We start from the raw sequence: 20971 nt of genomic DNA on the forward strand, positions 1-20971 counted from the left end.
TCACAATGTACATGCGTGGTTGGAGGAGCACCAGGATGAGTTTACCGTACTCCCGTGGCCAGCAAATTCCCCGGACTTGAATCCAGCTCAACCACATAACCTAGCACAGCTGGCCACGGTACTGGAGTCGGCATGGCTCAACATTCCAGTGATGATCATCACCACATCCCCTCTCTTCCTGCACGTCTCGCAGCGGTCCACTCTGCCAAAGGTGGTTATTCTGGATTTTGACAGGTCACACAGCCAGAAGCAATGTATGGAGGTGTCAAGATCTCTGTTGCAAGCCATACCTCTAGATCAGCCAAGACCCCACCAATCATGAGACTGGTGATCCAAAGTCTGCTGCAAAGGAGTAGTAGTCATCCAAGCACACTACAGCTCCATTCATCTTTATAGGAATCCCAAAAAGACGCAGAGTACAGGGCTTTCTAATCTCTTGCAATCCCACAGTAAAGTGGCAGCGTACATGTGTGACTGACGTTTTATTCATCAGAATGATTCCGGACCCCTATTCTAGTAAGTCGTGGCGGTCTCAGTGTTCAGCCCCATTGATCTATCAGTTATCCCCTCCCGTGGAGAAGGCATAACTTGTTATTACCAACAGGTACTGAAGAATTGGTCATTCAGTGTTCCAAACAACCCTGAACTATTTCTGCTGTGAATGGATTGTTTTTTCAAAAATAAAAACCTCGACAGACACCCCTGGAATTACCCATCTAAATCAACCCCACGCCTATATTGAAGCACTTTGGGTCAAGTCGATTAGATGCGGACTATCTATGTATAGCCAGCTTATGGCATCTCTTGGATATTAAGGTGTGATGGTTACCGTATATACTCGAGTTTAAGCAGAGTTTTTCAGCACAGTTTTTGTGCTGAAAAAACCCCCTTGGCTTATACTCGAGTCAAGCAAGAAATTTTTTTTTTTTTTTTTTTTTTCAGGGGAGGGGGGGGGGGTCTATGACCAGCCGCAATAGTAATGTATAGAATCTTCCATAAAATAGTAAAATCCCTCCTTTCCCTGGAATACATATAAAGGTAGAAAATTACTGTGAAACACATACACATTAGGTATCCCTGTGTCTGACAGTGCCCGGTCTACTGAATATAGGGGATCTGCAGTGCTCCTGTTCCATTGGGAAGGGGTTAATAGGAGCACTGCAGATACCCTATAGTCAGCCAGGCTGAATTCCAAGTGGGGGAAAAAAAAACCCAGTCCTCAAGCTCAGGGAAGGGGCAGACAGACAACCAAAACACCCCCTCCCCTTCCCCAGCAACTACTGCACCCAAAAACTCATTTTAATATTTTCCAGTAGCTGCTGCATTCTCTCCCCCCCCCCCCCTCAGCTTATACTCGAGTCAATAAGTTTTCCCAGTTTTTTGTGGTAAAATTAGCGGCCTCGGCTTATATTCGGGTCGGCTTATACTCAAGTATATACGATAAATCTGTAAATAATCCTTTATAAGTGGCAAATCATTTCGAACAGTAGATGTATTGGTGGCACGCCAGCGCCTGATACTTTATCTTACTTGCATGTAATGACATGTAAAAGGGTGTAATTTATATATCTATAGAAATCCGTTGTGAACGCCCGTGTTAGAAGGCTATATTACATTATATTCAGATTTACCAGTCGATATCTACTTTATTAAATAATGGAGCGGTGTGCAGTCACTGACCTTTGTGATGGACATGAAGACTTTTTCTAGGATAGCATTGGGCTGTGCTCTTCGGGGACCTTTGCCCTGGAGACCCAATCGTAGTGCACATGGCTTAGCAATAAACCTAGAAGAGATAGGTAAAGTAAATGTAATGAGATATCATCACAGGGCGCAGGTGTGAACCCGCCCCAAGAGTGACTACATAGTCACATGTCCATTTTAACCAATGAAATTTATCTATCACAAAAAAAAGTGGAAATAAAACGGATGACACGGCGGTCAAACACAGACATGGACCAAACGCAAAGCGGGCACAAAAAACAGACACCTGCCAAGTTTCTTTTGTCAATTTATTTTTCTTTCCCCTGTAGAATTAGGAAAGGTTTTCCTAGCGAGTTTGGTTGCCACTTGTATAATGTTGAAACCTCAGTATTTCCTCATGAAGCAAAAAGTTACAAATTCCAGGACTTCTGAATATGGCGACATCCATGTGGTTGCGGTGCAAACTTTGCAGTAACGCAAGACAGTATAAAGACCTAGTCTTACTCATTTCGTGCGATTCTGTTGTGGGGTGCTGGGGGACACACTCAATTGACCCCATTATAATCAATGGGTGAGTCGGGCTCCATTCCTATCAGATTGTGTCGTTTTCCCGATGTGAACCTTGAATCAGCTGTGTCTACTAAGCAAGCAGTAATCGCCATATTAACCTTTGAAAGGATGGACAAGCGTCTCTTTATATGCTATTCGTTATTTTGCTTTCTTGTATAACACCAACTTATTCCGCAGCGCTACCCTATACACAATCTGAATTTCCCCATCAATATGCTTATGGAGTGTGTGAGGAAACCCACACGAACATGGGGAGAAAATACAACCTCCTTGCAGATGTTGTCATCAGATCGAACCAAGAACTCCAGCGCTGTAAGGTTGTGAGGTCCCGGTATCTTTTACTAAAAATGTCCTCACACTAGATAATTACATAAATGACCCATATTAGAAATAGAGGGAGAAAGAGGTTCCATGTAATATCCCCTGAAAAGACAAGTCTGGAGGGGAAAAAAAAAAATTTAATCTCCAGAAGCAACGAGACCTCTTTACTGCAAGAACTGAATCTGTGGAATAGCCTACCCCAGGAGCGGGTCACGGCGGCAACAGCTGCATTGATGCTTCTGGAAATACAGATATGGCAGAGTTAACCCAAACTACTGCAATTGGTAAAACTGGTGCATTGTGATATCTTATCATAGGAGACAACAGAAACCCAGGAAAAGTCATTGGAGAAACATTGTTCAATGAGTCCTCTGTGATGTGTTATCATGCTGCAGCAGAAGTTCGGGTTAGCCTTGCTCCATCTGTATATATAATACTTACCTTCACTTATTCCCTTTCCCATCCCTTGGTTGAAGAAGTCCTTTATAACCATACTGTGTAGCAATCTAAACCTTCAATGACTATTTCAGCAGAGCATTACTATGTATCTGTACAGCTTCATCTTTGGCATGATTTCTGACTCTATGACCCACAAGGTTGGTCTCCTCCCTTGTGCTGACACTGATGCGGAGGAGCGTGTGAATTCTTCCCTACCGCCTCCTTACAGGGTTTTTCACGGGTGACACTGCCTTTATTTTATATGTTTGCTCCTCTACTTGGAAACGGTCTTTTTTTTTTTTTCCTCCCCTAAGTGGGATTCTTCCCTCCGGGATACCTTGCATGTCTCCCTTCTTCCACGCTTTGATCTCCTTGGCATCCTACTCTTCCTTACTGCAGCTAACCTTAAGACTCGGTTCAAAGGTTGCAGTAGTGTGATGTGTGGCCATTTGTTTACCACGACTTGCCACAGTTTTACAATGCGCTTCATGGGTGTGCAAGCCTGCAATGGACCAGAAGAACGGATCGGATAGTGTAGATGTGAACATAGCACAAGATAGCCAGTAGCCACGACGTTTATGTCATGCCTCATACACCCCTCCAGGCATTACGACATGCATGTGGGTGTTAATGAGGATTAATTATGACTAGAGATGAGCGAGTAGTATTCGAAACTCCCATTTCAAATAGCACGCACCCATAGGAATGAATGGACGCAGCCGGCACTCGGGGTTAAACAGCCGGCCGCCGGCAATATCTGCGTGCGGGCCGTTTCCATTCATTCCTATGGGTGCGTGCTATTCGAAACTGTCGTTTCGAATAGTACTCGCTAATCTCTAATTATGATGTTGTTTAATAGTTAATTTAAGAACTCAATGGACCTAAGCAAGAAAAATTCAGTGAAGCCGTGTTCATCGCCTTTAAGATTTTACAGTATTCCCTTAATAATCGCACCTCTCCCTTAGCACCACAAAGTGAAATTTCACATCCCTCTGTTCTTCTATTAATAACCTCCAGGAATTACAATATACATCAAATTGCACACACTATGCCAGTCTGAACCTACCCGACACATTTTGGGTATACTGGTATTTGTACATCTGCTTGGTGCCATTAATATATCACGATTATAAAAAATTTATTTAAAATTTTTTTTTAAAATATATATAATTTTTTATATTTTTTCTTACATTAATTTATCATTTTTATTATAAAAATTCTATTAAAAAAAAATATATATATATATATATATATATATATATATATATATAGATATATATATATATATAGATATATATATATATATATATATAATTTGTTATATTTTCTGGAGGCGGATCATCGCCAGAATTGTCATTCTATGGACAGACGGGAAAGCGTTCAGCGACACCAGAGACTCGCTTGCACATGCCGGTATATCAGTTACCATCAGTAAGTCTAGTATACTCTATTCAGAGGGTGATGACATAACAAGCTGCAGCCTGACCACATTACCAGCTCCTTCTTATCAATGGGATCTCTCGTACGCAGCCATATGTACACTGTGTGCAGCAGCTCGCTTCCCTGCCTCACAATAGGACTTATAGAATTAACCATAATGTTTACTTAGTGGCTGGGCTTGGCCGAAACAGGAAAAGACTGAGAAAACCATTATTCAGCAGACACATGTCCATCTTGTATACACAAACATAAAAGAAGTCGTATGTCATTGTCACTATTATTGGTAGACCTGCCTAGTTAGAGGAGACAAGCATGAAGGATTTCAGGCGCTCCGTACATTTAGTGTATACTCACATTCCACATGAGAATTTACAATAACTTGTCATTGTGTTGTCATTCTGTTATTCCTCCTGGAAATAAATAACCTATGATACATACTACGAGACATATTAAGATTTCCCTTGGTAAAAGGAGATGTGTGTCTATGGGGACACTTGGAGGTGACATTACCAGATGGAAAGGAAGAGCCAGCAATGAAGCCGGTCAAACGTAGCTTAAGGGTAAGTTCACACGGGGTTTTTTGGTCAGGATTTTGAGGCCGTATCTGCCTCAAAATCCTGACCAAAAAAACAGCTCCCACTGAAATCAATGGGAGCCGGTCTGTTCTTTTTTTCTGGAAGCAAATTGTTCCAGCTCCCGGAAAAAAGAAGCGAGATGATCATTCTTTCAGGCGGATTCACCTCACGACACCTGCCTGAAGACCCTCCCCCCTCCCGACTAGGCCTATTCATTTGGGCCTAATCCAGAGCGGAGTGCACTGCACCGGCATCCCAGTCACAGCTACCCGTATTTTGGTCTGGAACCTGAGGCGGCCTCCATCTCAGGTTCCAGACCAAAAACCCCATGTGAACTTACCCTTAGAGGTTCATGAAGTGAGCAGCACTTGTATAAAACTATACAACCTGTAAGGCTAGTTGCAGCTCTGACCAAGGCTAGACCAAGACCCAAGCTGTGTATAGCAAATCGGGCAGGGATCCTGGCTTTGGGTTATGTGTTGGCAGAATAGGGCTGGCCTACACATTAGATAGATATTAGTCTCACACTCATCTCTCCCAATTGCTTTGTATACATGCACACTCAGCTAAGTATGCATATATTCTGAGTGGGAAGGGGAGAGAAGGCCACTGGCCGACAATTCTGGCTTTGGATCATCTCCCCAAGAACAAAATCCAGGTACCCAATCCTTATCTAAGCTTTGTAAACATCTAATACAAGTGACCTCTCAACTTCTGTTCCTTTTACAAATATATGTACAGTAAAAGGAACAAAAAAATGATAATGGTATGAGGCATCCCTATGTCAATTCATGGGATTAATGCTCTCCTGTCGTAGAATTATGGCCACCATAGGTCATTGGGTCATTTCTTGAACCATAACTTGGACATATTTCTTCTCCAAACTAAGTCTTCCTCTTTCATTACATTTTTTTGCCTGTAAAGGACTTCACTAATAGAAAAGTTTAGGCTTCAGAGCTGTCCATCCTGGTGACAGGACTTAGCAGTCATTGGACTCAAGTGTAAACCTTCTGGTCTACATAGTCTTCCATGTCCACTACACCCAATGGTCTGTGACAGTCCTATTACTGCTCTGTGCAGGGCTATATACTTACAACCAAGGATATGACTGGATCCTATTGTACAGGAGACAGAAAACAATTCCCAAAGCCGTTATTGGAAGAGGCGTTAATACACTCTGCTGGATTATTGAGGACAGTGCAGAGTATTTCAGTGGCGCTGCCCAACACCAGGAGGTTTCAATAGGCAGTATTACAGAATTAGGCTGAAGCCTCGAGAACTATCCCATGAATCAACTTCATATCAAAAGTCCCAAAAGGCTATTAAGTGCTATTTTCAAACACGCAAAACAAACAAAAAAAACCTTTTTTTTCGCCCCTTTTTCTCTTTCAGAACCACTATTAAAGGGAATCTGTCAGGGCGATTTGGGACACTAAACTACCCACAGGCGCTGAGAGCACCAGAGAAGAGTCCCATGACACTCCTCTCTAAACAAGTATAAAGGATTGAAAAAAAAAAAACTTGGGCATGGATGGATTTAATACAGGGCAATTTAGGATACTAAACCCTCTGTCTATAAGGACCTGTGGGTGGTTTAGTGTCCCAAGTCGTCCTCACAGGTTCCCTTTAATCGGCACCATTGCCACTGAGCAGCGTCACAAAGCTAATGTTTCCTGAACAGCTTTGCATATACGCTCAGTATGTATTACTCTCCGTGGTACAGCATCACCGCCAGTCTCCTTCTCCCTTCTGGAAGGTTTAAAATCACTGAAAATGGTAGATTTTTTTTTAAATTCATTTTTTGCATAAATTTGCATCCTTCAGAAATTGGGTTTAAACTTTTTTTTTTTACCTCCCCTGGCCTAATTAAAAAAATAAATAAATATTGAGGCTGGACGACCTCTTTAAACATATTTTACAAAAATTTTTGAAGATTTCATTTTTTTTAATTTTCCATGTCACCATCTATATTTTAAAAACGCGCTACATCTTGCAATTTTCATTCCATCCACTGATATACTGAAGGGGTTTTGTTTGTAGCATACACATCAAAGATAAGCCAGACAGCACAACAATGGAAGATCACACCTGATAGATAACACTTAGTGAACCATCACTGCAGCCACTACTGACAACCAAGGTCACAGCTTATCTACTCTACTCCCCCCCCCCCCCTCCCTGTACAGAAAACACTCCCATAGACCTCAATGAGTCACCAGAGAGAGGGATACAGATTATACTCATTGTGTATATATTTTGTTACTGGTTAGACAACCCCTTTGGCCCCATTACATGAGGTCACTAGTACTTTTATCAGGTATAAATATCTTAGAAGAATGATAAGTCTATGGAGCAGGAGGGTAAACTTTGAGGCACTCGGAGGGTAAACTTTGAGGCACTCGGATGGTTTTCATGCCGCTTTGTACCATCTACCTACAATATGCAAAGTGGTCTCACTAGTAATGGGTGAAACCAATCTGGATCAAATGAGTGACTTCGAACATACTGCAGGTTTTATAGGAATGTCTTACCTAAATATTTTCTCTTTAAGACCAAACAGATACTTTTTCTAATCTGTTTTTGTTTTCCGACTGCAGATTGTTTAATTCTATTTTCTGTACATGTTTATGGGGACGGCCATCTTGCGACAGCTGCTGCGATCAGCATTCTGAAATCTGCTTTACAGCCGCTAGGATCCTCGGAGACTGTAGCCTGGAGAAGACTTCTGTTCAGGGGCGTAACTACCGGGGTAGCAGCTGCCACAGGGCCCAGGACATTAGAGGCCCGGCGACAGCCGCTACCGCTGCGTTTTTTTTTCCTTAATAGGCCGTTACCGGGTGGAATTACTCCAGCCGGTAACAGGCCATATTTACTTACCGATCCTGACAGGGGCCACTATGGGGCATAATACTGTGTGCAGGGGTCACTATGGGGCACAATACTGTGTGCAGGGCCACTATGGGGCATAATACTGTGTGCAGGGGTCACAATACTGTGTGCAGGGGCCACTATGGGGAATAATACTGTGTGTAGGGGCCACTATGGGGCATAATACTGTGTGAAGGGGTCACTATGGGGCATAATACTGTGTGCAGGGGTCACTATGGGGCATAATACTGTGTGCAGGGGTCACTATGGGGCACAATACTGTGTGCAGGGGCCACTATGGGGAATAATACTGTGTGCAGGGGCCACTTTGGGGCACAATACTGTATGCAGGGGCCACTATGGGGCATAATACTGTGTGCAGGGGTCACTATGGGGCATAATACTGTGTGCAGGGGCCACTATGGGGAATAATACTGTGTGCAGGGGTCACTATGGGGCATAATACTGTGTGCAGGGGCCACTATGGGGCATAATACTGTGTGCAGGGGCCACTATGGAGCATAATACTGTGTGCAGGGGCCACTATGGGACATAATACTGTGTGCAGGGGCCACTATGGGGCACAATACTGTGTGCAGGGGCCACTATGGGGCATAATACTGTGTGCAGGGGCCACTATGGGGCATAATACTGTGTGCAGGGGCCACTATGGGGCATAATACTGTGTGCAGGGGTCACTATGGGGCATAATACTGTGTGCAGGGGTCACTATTGGGCATAATACTGTGTGCAGGGGCCATTATGGGTCATATTACAGCGCACAGGAATGTAAGGGGGGGGGGGGGTCGAGGTCTTTGGCGTCGGTCGGGGCCATGTCAAAAGTTTGCCACAGGTCCCCGCAATTCCTAGTTACGCCACTGCTTCCGTGTTAGTGTTCTAAGCATGTTCTGTAATATGTGCAGAGGTCAATGTGCACGGAGTGGGACAGGGGGGGGATCTATGACCATCAATTATTGCCAATTGTACATACTGATAATTCATCCCCCCTTTCCCCCTCAAGAGCTGTGCTTTATATTCGTTCCTTAAATTATATCCAGAGACTAACTGGCTGAAAACAGTCAGGACAAGGAGATTTATGTAGCAGCTGCTCCCGGCCCCAACTGAAGATATCTCTGGAAATAATGTAGGTAGAGAACTGCTCATTTCTGTTCTATAATGTCAGATATGATGGTTGGAAGCCCCCCATCCCCCCCGCCATTTCTCCTCCACAGTGAGAAGCAAAAGAATAATAAAGAAACGTACAAACTATATTACAAAGTGTATCAATGACACAAATGCTGGCCAAAAATCAAAAGTTATCCGAATGTTTAGTTGAAATTAAAGGGTCACGTGAGTTTCTTCATATTTTTCTTACCACCGTACTTCAACTAAACATTGGATAGGTAGCACCGAAGATATGATAGGTGAAAAACAACACCCTAAACAGTGCTCTTTGGCCATAGCTTATCAGAATTTTAATTGGAGCTTGTGTAAGAGGACAAGAGATCTCCTGGAGGTAGAGGATGCAATTTAAGACAAGGGATTGCAACCAAATCCCTGACAAGGATATCTCCCTGTAACTAATCCATAAGTGCTAATGACTTTGCTGAGTGACTGTGTCATTAAGGGCTCGGCAATCAGAGTAAGGCCCAGCCAGAACAACAGGACATGCAAATGTGTCCCCCCCCCCCACCCCACCAGAGAAACCCACCTAGAAAACGTCACTTCACAGCGTCTGGCCATACGGCAGTGCAAACAATCCCATGCCACTAACATCCACAGCCTGTAACATTTGCACACAGGAAAAACAATCGTGGTTATGGACACAGACCTGGAATTCACCAGTGCAAAGTCACATTTAGGGTAATGGAAGCATGGCATTGTGCTATAACATCCTCAAAGGACAGAAGGGAGTGGGCTCTGTAACATGGCGGTGGCAGGAGAATATTCTTGGGGAAGGAGGTCGACTCCCTTTAAACTAGAGGAAACCTGTGGCTAAAAATGTCATGGGCTGGACAACCACTTTAATTTTACAGACTTTACAGCTTATCCTACAACACTATCCAATAACCTCAGCAGGCTTTAATGGCCTATGAAATTTGTCTCCATTAGTAATGGTTAAGGGTGTGTTTACACGGTGCTTAGTTAAAACTAAACCAGTAAAGACTGCAGGCAGGACTGAGGCCTGGCTCACATCTGCGTTCGGTATTAGGATCAGACCCCCTGGACGGATTACCGAACGCATTGACAAGCGGTGAGCAATGAAAACACACGGATCCCATAGACTATAATGGGGTGTGTGTGTTTTCCTCGCAGGGTTCGCACGAGTCATGCAGAGAGGAAAGTTGTTCATGCAGTACTTTTCTCTCCGCATGACTTGTGCGGACACCACATGGACCCCATTATAGTCTATGGGGTCCGTGTGCTTTCATAAACTTGCCACTTGTCAATGCATTCCATATTCCCAAGTGAACTCCCCGAATGGAATACCGAACACAGATGTGAACCCGGCCTGAGGAGATTTTTTATAGGTGAAATTTTTATTTTAAAATGTTTCACATGTAATATAAAAAAAAAAAAAAAAAAAAGCCTCAGAACTACATACAGGTTTTCCGATGCTGTCTAAAATCGCAACGTGTGAAGTACCTTAAAACTCTGACAGTACCATTGAAAGACTGTAGATAAGTCCATGAAGCCAGCCACTCCTTCTCAGTGTAAGACAGTACTATGTGGGGTTTTATTTGTGGCTGATATAAGCTTTAACATATGACCGACATCACATGCCCGTCTGGCCTCTGCGACTGGAGCGGCCCCTCCTGCTGTCATTCTTGTCTCGAGAAATGGTCAAAAGGAAGAGAAAATGCTATTATATCACAAGGAAAGCTTCAAAGCAAAAAATAAAATCAGGATATCAACTGCTGAACCCCACCTGATAAGCTGATATCTCTAGGGAGGGAAAAGGGAGATTTGGGATGAGGTAAGCCTGGCTACACATTGTACTGCAAAAGAATTTTTTTTTTTTTTTTATTGGCAGCATTTCATGGTAGAAGGAAAAAAAATTGTTGGCCATGTAATAAAGGACAAATTCTGACAAAGTGGGGTCTCAGAGGGGGGAACCCCCAGATATTGTTTCCTTTAAGTGCAGCTTTTGTATCTGCAATCATAAGACACCTCTTAAAGGAAGATTCTGCAAAGACTGTTTACATAGTCATTTTACTGCATATTACCTGAAAGGGATTCTACCATTAAAATCATTTTTTTTTCTTGTTGTCTTCTCCGCACCGCCGTTTAGTAGAAATTTAGGTTTTCGTCGGTATGCAAATGAGTTCTCTCACAGCACAGGGGCGGTCCCCAGCGCTCAAGCACTGGGGGCATCTCCAATGCTGCGAGAGAACTCTCCAGCGCCGAATCCATTCAATCCAATTCAACATGAACTGCCTCTTCACGTGTCTTCTTCCGGCGCGGGCAGTCAAACTTCTAGGCTTCAGGCCTAGGGCAAAGCCGACTGCACATACCCACAGGCCACAAGAAAATGGCCGCTTACTTACTGTGTAAGCGGCCATCTTTCTTGTGGCTGCAGGCATGCGCTGTTGGCCCTGCCCGAGGCCTAAAAGTTTGACCCCCAGTGCCGGAAGAAGACACATGAAGAGGCTGTTCCTGAAGAAGATGGAGGCGGCGCTGGAGAGTTCTCTCACAGCATTGGAGACTCCCTCAGTGCTGCGAGAGAACTCATTTGCATACCGCCGAAAACCGGGATTTCTACCAAACGGCAGCACAGAGAAGACATCTAAAGGTAAGAGAAGAATAGCCTTTCTTAAGGATTTTCCTACATGTTATTGAGAAAAAAAAAATGTGATTTTAATGATAGGATCCCTTTAAGTGTAAAGGTGGGACTGCACTGCCCGGGTGCTGACATAACATGTCAATGGCTGCAGCATCGGCCAATGCAGAATACAAGGCTATTGTGATTGTTCCTCTACAATACAGTTTAACTATAATGAATTGTTTATCCTGGGTTTACACGTTGCTTTTTCCATATATAAACCCAGACTCGGAGTAAAGATTACAGCATGCAGGTCTAAAGGTGGATTTACATGTAGAGATTACTGGTAGGAACGGAAAGAGGCGAAGGTAGCGGCACCCAGAGATAAATGACAAAAAGATCTATCCTGGTTTATATAGGTGATCGTGAATATTTACAACGCAAACAACCTCAATGATAGCTATAAAGCTTTACAGCTCTACTAGTTCTGCCTCTAGCCACAGAATTACAAGGTGGTTGTGTGTGAATGGGCCTTAAAGAGGAGCTGGAGCCTCCCCTGATAGGGTTTTAAGGAAAGCTTTTATTCCCAATAAAATAATTCCAGAGGAGGTTTTATAGAGCTCTACACAAAGATTTATGAATATATTGAAAAGGGGGCGTCAATGGGGTATGTCCCTACACCGACACCAACGATACTTGGACAGAGTGATAACATGATAGGGACATATTCCCACATGGTAATTTCTAGAAGGCATCAGAGTGTATTCACATGGAACTACTCTGTACACATTGTTTTGATGCACTATTTGGTGAAAAGTCTTAATCTTACACATGAAGAACTTAAAGGGGTTTCCATCTAAGGATTTCACCTGCTCTTCTCTCCCTTTCACTTCCTGGTTTCAGTGCGTGGGATTATACTGTGTGAGGTACAGGGGCAGGACAGCAGCTGCTCCTGACACTAAACTGCATAGTATCTTTCGACTTAGGGCACATTCACATCTGCGCCGGGTCTCCGTTCTGCAGGTTTCCGTTTCCTGCACAAAACTGAGCAGGAGACGGAAACCTGCAGGAGTCTTTCATACACATTCATTTGAATGGGTTTGAAAGATGTCCGGCCATGAGCGCCGGTCGGCGTTTTATGCTCTCCGCTGCAAAACAGTTTTTTTTTTAATCGGACACAGAGTCGGACATGCAGTACTCTGTGTCCGGTTTAAAAAAAAAAAACCCGGTTTCGTGGCGGAGAGCATAAAACGCTCACCGGCGCTCACGGCCGGAGAATGCATGCAGAAGACGGAACCACAGAACGGAGTCCGGGCGCTTGTGTGAACCTAGCATTAGAGGCTTTCTTATGGCTCAGCAGCTAAATGCAGTTTGGAGACCTGACAGACTCCATGTCAAACATAGGGAAGGGAAGGTAAGAGACAAGAGAAAAAAAAGAGAAAAGACAAGAAAAGAGAAGAAAAAAGAATAGAGAAGAAAAGAGAAGGAGAGAAAGAGAAGGAGAGAAAGAGAAGAAGAGAAAAGAGAGGAAGAGAAAAGAGAAGAGGATGTAACAAGGACTGATGTCACCAGCCCAGCCACTACTAATTCATACCAGAGGTGGCCTGAAACCTTGGCGACCAGCTGTAATACACAAGTTTTATAATCATAGTGGGGTGGCCGCTGTGAGATGGCCAGGGGTAGCCCATGGTGACGTACCATAGCAGTGTAGTGAATGGAATCGTATCCACATGCTGCAGACACAAACACGCTGCTCAAGGAGTCTACTATGGCTGCCGGTTTTAAACACTCAGAATGTCAATTACTGCTGTATATTCCACCTTTGGGATGCAAAGGTCAAGATTTGGATCTAGCCGCCTAGAAATCACAGCTGAAAGCTGCAGTGAAAACCAGAAATTTTAGGTGTTTTTTGCCACAGACATCCTGCAGCAGGCTCCACATGTTATATGCTTAGTCACCTTTCCTTTAAGAATGAAGGCCAGGAGCCCTCAAGGCCAGGGTTTGGTGACATCTCAGCATTTGTACCACAACCAATGACTAGGCCTGCCCATAGATGGTACGCCCAGGAGCAATCTCCTAACATGCCAATATATGGGAACATTTAGATTCTAAGTGTACAGGGTCCTCTCAAAGTACAAAGTTGTGGGTCATGTTGAAATTCAACATGCCTGATCCTACCTTCCCCTGCATCTATACACAGACAACAGTTAAGTAATGTGTATGGATACACATTAGGTTGTCAGACAAGTTATGCAATGTGTACGGGCAGCTTAAGGAGGACCTTTCACCACCTCTACCAACCCTAACTTAGTTGCGCTCCACTGATTCCAGTGCAGTTGGAATTGTTTCTCTAGCCCCCACCATTCCCAAGCAATAAGTCCAGTTATCTCATCAGGCACCAAAACTATTCAAGCTCTACAGTATAATGTCAGGTGGTCGGTGTCAGGCCAGGGCGTAATTCAGAGCTCCAATCAGAGGCAGCCAGTGTCAGAGCTCAGAATCGCACCCCTTGTCTGCTCCTGCCTGACACCAGAGCCTAAAAACCATATCAAGCACCAAAATGAACAGCATTGATAGTCTGCGAATGGTGGGGGCTAGAGCAAAAATTCCAAATGTGCCAGAATCAGTGGAGCAGCAGCTATTAAACTAAAGCTGGACTCGCTGAAGGTGGTGAAAGGTCTTCTCCAAGGCCGGAACAGAAACGCCATTGCAAAAAAAAAGGTGCATTTTACAGTACCTGCCAAATAAATGGGATTGGTCAGATTCCCACTCCACCAGAAAAAAAAAATTGGCACCGTTTTTGAAAATCACAGCAGGTCAGTTATAGCTACGGAAACGTTGGCGTTTTCCATATAGATATAATAGGGACAGGAAGACCACAGGGGGAAAACTGGACTTTCTGTGAAAAACATGACACATTTCCACCGTGGTCTTTTACGCTACGTTTTTGGCTGCGGCTCACTACGTGGGGCCTTAGCCTAGAAAGATTATTTTTCCACCTTTGACATGTACTGGGTAAGGGTTCCACATTTGGTCCTTTGATCCCCAGCTCCACCAGGTGTGACTGCTTCAATAACTGCTGTGAAACTGAATGGAGGGACAGGCAGCAATTCCTAGCCTCTGTTAATATGGCAAGCGCTGCTCCACTGATTCCAGCACAGTTGGATTTCATTTTTTATAGCCGCCACCATTCCTGAGAAACAAGTGCAGTTAGTTTTTATGCCCTATGTACTATTTAAAGGGATCCTATCAGTCAGACAATTTTTTGTAGGTACCACGTCGGAATAGCCTTAAGAAAGGCTATTCTTCTCCTACCTTTCGTCGTCTTCTCCACGCTGCCGTTCGCCTACAATCCTGGTTTTTCTCGGTATGTAAATTAGCTCTCTCGCCGCACTGGGTGCGGGCCCCAGCGCTCAGACAGCACTGGGGGCGGACCCAATGCTGCGAGAGAACTCTCTCCAGCACTGCCTCCTCTTCTTCAGCAGCGTCATCTTCAGCCTCTTCTTCCGTCGGTGGCTTGTAACTTCTAAGGCCTCGGGCAGAGCAGGGTGCGCTTGCCCACAGGCCACGAGAAAATGGCCGCTTGCACAGTATTGTAAGCGGCCCTTTTCTCATGGCCTGTGGGCATGCTCAGTCTGCTCTTCTCCGACGAAAGGTAGGAGAAGAATAGCCTTTCTTAAGGCTATTCCGACGTGGTACCTACAAAAAATTGTGTCTGACTGATAGGATCCCTTTAAACTCTGTAACGTCAGAAGAGCAGATCCCCCGTTCAGATACTTTGCTTGCCACTTCTTCCAACAGCGGTCAGCGACGTTTTGGCACAACATATTTATAACTCACATCTCAAAACTGGAAATCCTAGTACATCTTCTCAGGGCTTGCCCTCGGCATATGGATGGGGTTTGCTGAACACAATTCACATACATTGTACCATAGTTTTGTAGGTGTAGTTTCGGATTCCACCCTGAAAATCCACAATTATTTTCTACATGTGATCAATAAGTCCTAGTCTGTAGCTCTAGTATACCATTGTAAGAAATAGACTTGGTATATATATATATATATATATATATATATATATATATATATATATATACACATATACACACACACATATACAATATATATAGTTTTAGATTAATGCAAAAAAGTGATTACAACTGCTGCAGGTTTCTATGGTCGGACTTCTCAGAGTCCTGCTCTGAAATGCGAAAATAAATCTGAATTAGTCAAATGAAGGCAAGGGCTATTATATATCTCGGGAGACAACCTTTGCACCTTACACAAGCATTATGATCACTGCAGCCAATGCCCATAACGGAAGCAAGCAATAACAGCAGGTCAGCAGTGCAGGCGGCAGACAAAGTCATCATTGTATAATATGGATATAGGGTGATTCCAGCTGTACAATCGTCCCCGTAGGCAGCTTGTGTGACATGGATACTGACCCGGTGACTAACATTGGTAGATACAGTGACATTTTTACCGTATATGCTTAAAAAAGGGCTATCAATTTCACCCCCAACCGGTATAGAAAGATTGCTCATCAGCATGTGGCCGGCCACGTTTTAGCTATTATTACAGGGGAAGTGACCAGTAAGTGCTCATTTCCCCTGCAGAGGCGTAAAAGAAGCACTATATGGCACATGTTGAAATCCATGACCTAATGCACAACCCAGAATGGTCCCCAGAGGACGAGATGCTCTCTTTGTATAGTCATTTAAAGCATGAGACACCACCCCATTACATCTATACGGCTCAGTAACACTAGGCTCACACTACCGGTAGGGTTTCCATTCTTTAGGACCTTTTAGGCGTCAGGTCCTCCAGAGGAGAAGCCACTGGGTGTTCGTATCTGTATTCTCTGGTTCATAGATGGAGATCCTGAACATGTAGATAGGGCTGGTCAACAGGAAATAATAATTTGGGGCAAAACCATCACAAACTACCCATAAATAGGGTAAGTATATGAGCAGTGGCGTCTAACAGTATCACAAGGATTCTATGGGACAGCTGGAGATAACCTAGTACTTGGCTTCTCTTCGACAGTCCTATGACAGGTCCTCTTAAAAGGGGTTATAGGATAGGCCATCAATATTAGATCTGCCGGGGGTCCAAACCCCAGGATCCCTAAAATCCTTAGTACCAAGACAGTGCAGCTTGCGGTATGTAAACAATACCGCGAGCAATGTTGTACAAACCATAGTGGCGAGTGCAGGTACTGCAGCGTTGTTCCATATATTGCAATGGGATCCCAGCGCAGTACCCACACTTGCTACTACAGAGGTAGTTAAATCTATTCAGACCCCCCTTTATTAATATTAGACCCCAGACCAGATCACCTGGCGGACCAGAAGTCACGACATCCCTGTTTCTGATCACATGACTACTGCAGTCAGTTGCCTCCGCGGTGACTTGTTCCCACACGGCACACAATTATATGTTATCTGTAGACGCATGTGATCACTTGTGGTGTGACATGGACCAGAAACAGCGTGGACGAAGCTAGCAGCACAGGAACGTGGAACATTTTAAAGTTAGTCTGACAACGCCTTTAAGGTTAAGGCTCCCACATAGCAAGCCGAAAGGGGGAAAAAAAACGCTGCAGCGGAAAGGCATCACTTTTTTCTCCCGCGCGGTTTTTCATTGCGATCTCACAGAGTTTTCACCTATTATACGGATATGACCAGCGTTCCCATAGGTAAGATAACCTATGCCAAGGGCAGATCAGCAACTTAAAGGTGCAAGAAAACCCCTTTATAGAGTGTGTGCCCCAAAATGTATCTCCAGATACGGGATCAATGATAGAAGTGTCAGCGACGCTCCATTCATTCCAATGGCTAGAGTACAGGACTGGGGGAGCGGGCGCTCATTCTGCATCCACTGCTGTATTCTGTACAAGCGCCCCCTATATCTCGGGATCGGTGGGGGGAGGATCACCAGCAGTCAGATTCCCACTCCATCAATTTGTCGCCAATTTTTGTGGCTTAATGTAAGACCCCAGACCATGCCCCTATAGTGATGTCAGATCCCCAATATTAATTGGGTGACCCCCAGATGAGCAGACCTGCCTGCAATGCCCTGATATCACCCCAATAAGCTTCATGCAATGGGAACCCCTTCCTTTATAAAACTGTTACCCTATGCCAAACCCTGGCACAGCTCTGCCACCTATGGCCCCACACTGCTTAGATCTCTATGTACTCAATGAGTGAGGACTGTTAGGTGGAGTTCCCCTTTAAGGGCCATGCTGCCAGTGACAGGGGCTGCTCACCACAGACACAACGATCTGCACGTCAGTGTCCACGTCCAGGGTCGGTGCCGGGCACAGAGCGGATGGGCAGGGGATGTTGCCGGGCATCACTCACCTCTCAAACAGTAGCCTGAAGGCGAAGATCCCCAGCGCTGTGGGGAAGGCGTAGAGGAGATGTCCAGCCCGCGGGTACTGCTCCCCGCTCTCCGTGTCCGCCAGGTCCGCCCAGGTGACGTTCTGTGGCAGCCAGAAGCGCTCATTCCAGAACCAGGCCGAGAGCGCAGACATCTTCCCTCCGCTCCGCCGCCGCCGACACCACACACGGGACAGAAGCAGCAGCAGCAGCAGCTCCGGGGGATGACGCGCTCCCCGCTCTCCAGTCTGACACGGAAACTAGGCGGGGCTGACAATGCTGCGGCCCAGGCCCCGCCCACACAGCAGACCGCACCCGGAATATCTTGTCAGCTCGGCCGCCCTGTTGCTACACCTAATGGCCGCACGAGGCATTGTACTACACTCGGCTGCGGGCCGCCATATTGTTCCACCCAACACAAGAATGTCAATCGCGTCTCCCTCACGTGACATCATCTGTGTGCGACAAGTCTGGGGGCGGGGGAGACACTGGCGCAGTTATAAACAGCGCTGCCGCCTGATTGGTTGCCATGGGAAACGGCCCTCCATTGGAGCCCTAATACCTCAGCACAGCTATATGGCGAGCGGTCTGTGTATAATGACATGTGCTGGGACCGCTCCCCACAGTCATGGGACAGGAAGAGGGACACAACCTGCGCACAGTGCTCCATACAAAGTGTAGGGACTGTAAGCCACAGCTCCAAGCCAACTATGCCCACATTGGCCTGCCTATACCAGCCATGTCACCTTGTGCTCCGCAGAGCTCGATACCCTGTTACTGTCTCCAGCATAGTCCTCCTTGTGGTCCCCACAAAGTCTAATGTCCCTTTGTAGTCACTAAAGTATAATCCCCTGCACATTGTGGCCCCCACAGTATAATGCGTACCTCCCAACCGTCCCGATTTCCGCGGGACATTCACGATTTCGGTGATGTGTCCCGTGGTCCCGGTTGGAGGGAGGTATGTCCCAATTTCAACTCAGATCTGCGTCCTGATCTGAGTTGAACACATATGCGGCTGAAGTTAGGAGCTGACACAGGTCAGCTCCTTGCTTCGTGTCGCTGCGCGCTTCTCTCGCTTACACATATGCGGCTGAAGCGAGGAGCTGACCTGTGTCAGCTCCTCGCTTCGCGCTGCCGCCGGCTACTGGCTTGTAGACGCGATGTGATGATCGCGTCTACAAGCCAGTAGCTGGCGGCGAGAGAGGCGGGCAGGGAGCGGAGGAGAAGGTAAGTGTAATGTGGAGGTGGAACGTGAAACTGGGGGCAGATGAAGGAGAGGACGGCATGACACTGGGGGCAGAGATGGAGAGGACATGAATCTGGGGGCAGAGATGTGGGGACATGAATCTGGGGGCAGAGATGGGGGGGACATGAAACTGGGGGCAGAGATATGGGGACATGAATCTGGGGGCAGAGATGGTGAGGACATGAATCGGGGCAGATGAAGGGTGTATATGAAACTGGGGGAGAGATAGAGGGGGGACATATAATTTACGGGTGACTGTAGGAGGATTATACTGTGTGCGGGCACATGAAAAATTAACGAGTGGGCGGAGTCTACACAAAAGTGGGCGAGGCTAAATTACTAGGACTAGAACTAGGAGAAGGTAAGTGTAATGTGTACACTGAGGTGGAACGTGAAACTGGGGGCAGGTGAAGGAGAGGACGGCATGACACTGGGGGCAGAGATATGGGGACATAAATCTGGGGGCAGAGATGGAGAGGACATGAATCTGGGGGCAGAGATGTGGAGACATGAATCTGGGGGCAGAGATGGAGAGGACATGAATCTGGGGGCAGAGATGGAGAGGACATGAATCTGGGGCAGAGATGGAGGGGCATGAATCTGGGGGCAGAGATGGAGAGGACATGAATCTGGGGGCAGAGATGGAGAGGACATGAATCTGGGGGCAGAGATGTGGAGACATGAATCTGGGGGCAGAGATGGAGGGGACATGAATCTGGGAGCAGAGATGGAGGGCACGAATCTGGGGGCAGAGATGGGGGACATGAATCTGGGGGCAGAGATGGGGGGACATGAATTTGGGGGCAGAGATGGAGAGGACATGAATCTGGGGGCAGAGATGTGGAGACATGAATCTGGGGCAGAGATGGAGAGGACATGAATCTGGGAGCAGAGATGGAGGGCACGAATCTGGGGGCAGAGATGGGGGACATGAATCTGGGGGCAGAGATGGGGGGACATGAATTTGGGGGCAGAGATGGAGAGGACATGAATCTGGGGGCAGAGATGTGGGGACATGAATCTGGGGGCAGAGATGGAGGGGACATGAATCTGGGGGCAGAGATGAGGGACATGAATCTGGGAACAGAGATGGAGGGGACATGAAACTGGGGGCAGAGATGAAGGGTGTATATGAAACTGGGGGGAGAGATAGAGGTGGAACATATAATTTACGGGTGACTGTAGGAGGATTATACTGTGTGCGGGCACATGAAAAATTAATGAAAATGGGCGGAGTCAACACAAAAGTGGGCGAGGCTAAATTTGCACATTTTGTCCCTCTTTCGGTTCTTCAAAAGTTGAGAGGTATGATAATGCTCCCCTCTCTGTGGCCTCCACATTATAATATCCACCTCATTGTGGCCTACAGAATAGAATGTCCCCTGCAGTATAATGCCCCCCCCCCATCATGACCCCCACAGTATAATGTCCTGCTCATTAGAGCCCAGCACTATATTATCTACCTCATTATGGTACCCACAGTATAATGCCGCCCTTGTCCCACAGTATAATATCAACCTCATTGTGACTGATACAATATAAGGGCTCGTTCACATCTGCATCGCCCTCTCCGTACTGCAGGTTTCCGTTTCCTGCCTAAAACAGAGGCAGGAGACGGAAACCTGCAGGAGTCTCTCTCACCCATTCATTTGAATGGGTG

The 20971-nt window shown here is 45.8% G+C and overlaps 1 protein-coding gene across 2 annotated transcripts in view; it reads right to left on the bottom strand.

Annotated features, from left to right (window-relative positions):
- The window catches only part of CERS5 (ceramide synthase 5), a 53303-nt gene extending 34875 nt beyond the window's left edge, over nucleotides 1-18428 (bottom strand). Inside the window, exons 1-2 of one of the 2 annotated variants that reach the window (XM_075266012.1) lie at nucleotides 18048-18428; nucleotides 1681-1786 (exon numbers count right to left, since the gene is read on the bottom strand). In XM_075266012.1, the coding sequence (XP_075122113.1) occupies nucleotides 1681-1786; nucleotides 18048-18220 (279 nt within the window). In that variant the 5' untranslated portion in view covers nucleotides 18221-18428. The remainder of the gene's footprint in view (nucleotides 1-1680; nucleotides 1787-18047) is intronic. The other variant, XM_075266013.1, reaches the window with a different exon arrangement.
- Between the last annotated feature and the right edge of the window lie 2543 nt (nucleotides 18429-20971).

Source organism: Leptodactylus fuscus, chromosome 2, assembly GCF_031893055.1.
Source record: "Leptodactylus fuscus isolate aLepFus1 chromosome 2, aLepFus1.hap2, whole genome shotgun sequence".
NCBI classification, from domain to species: domain Eukaryota; kingdom Metazoa; phylum Chordata; class Amphibia; order Anura; family Leptodactylidae; genus Leptodactylus; species Leptodactylus fuscus.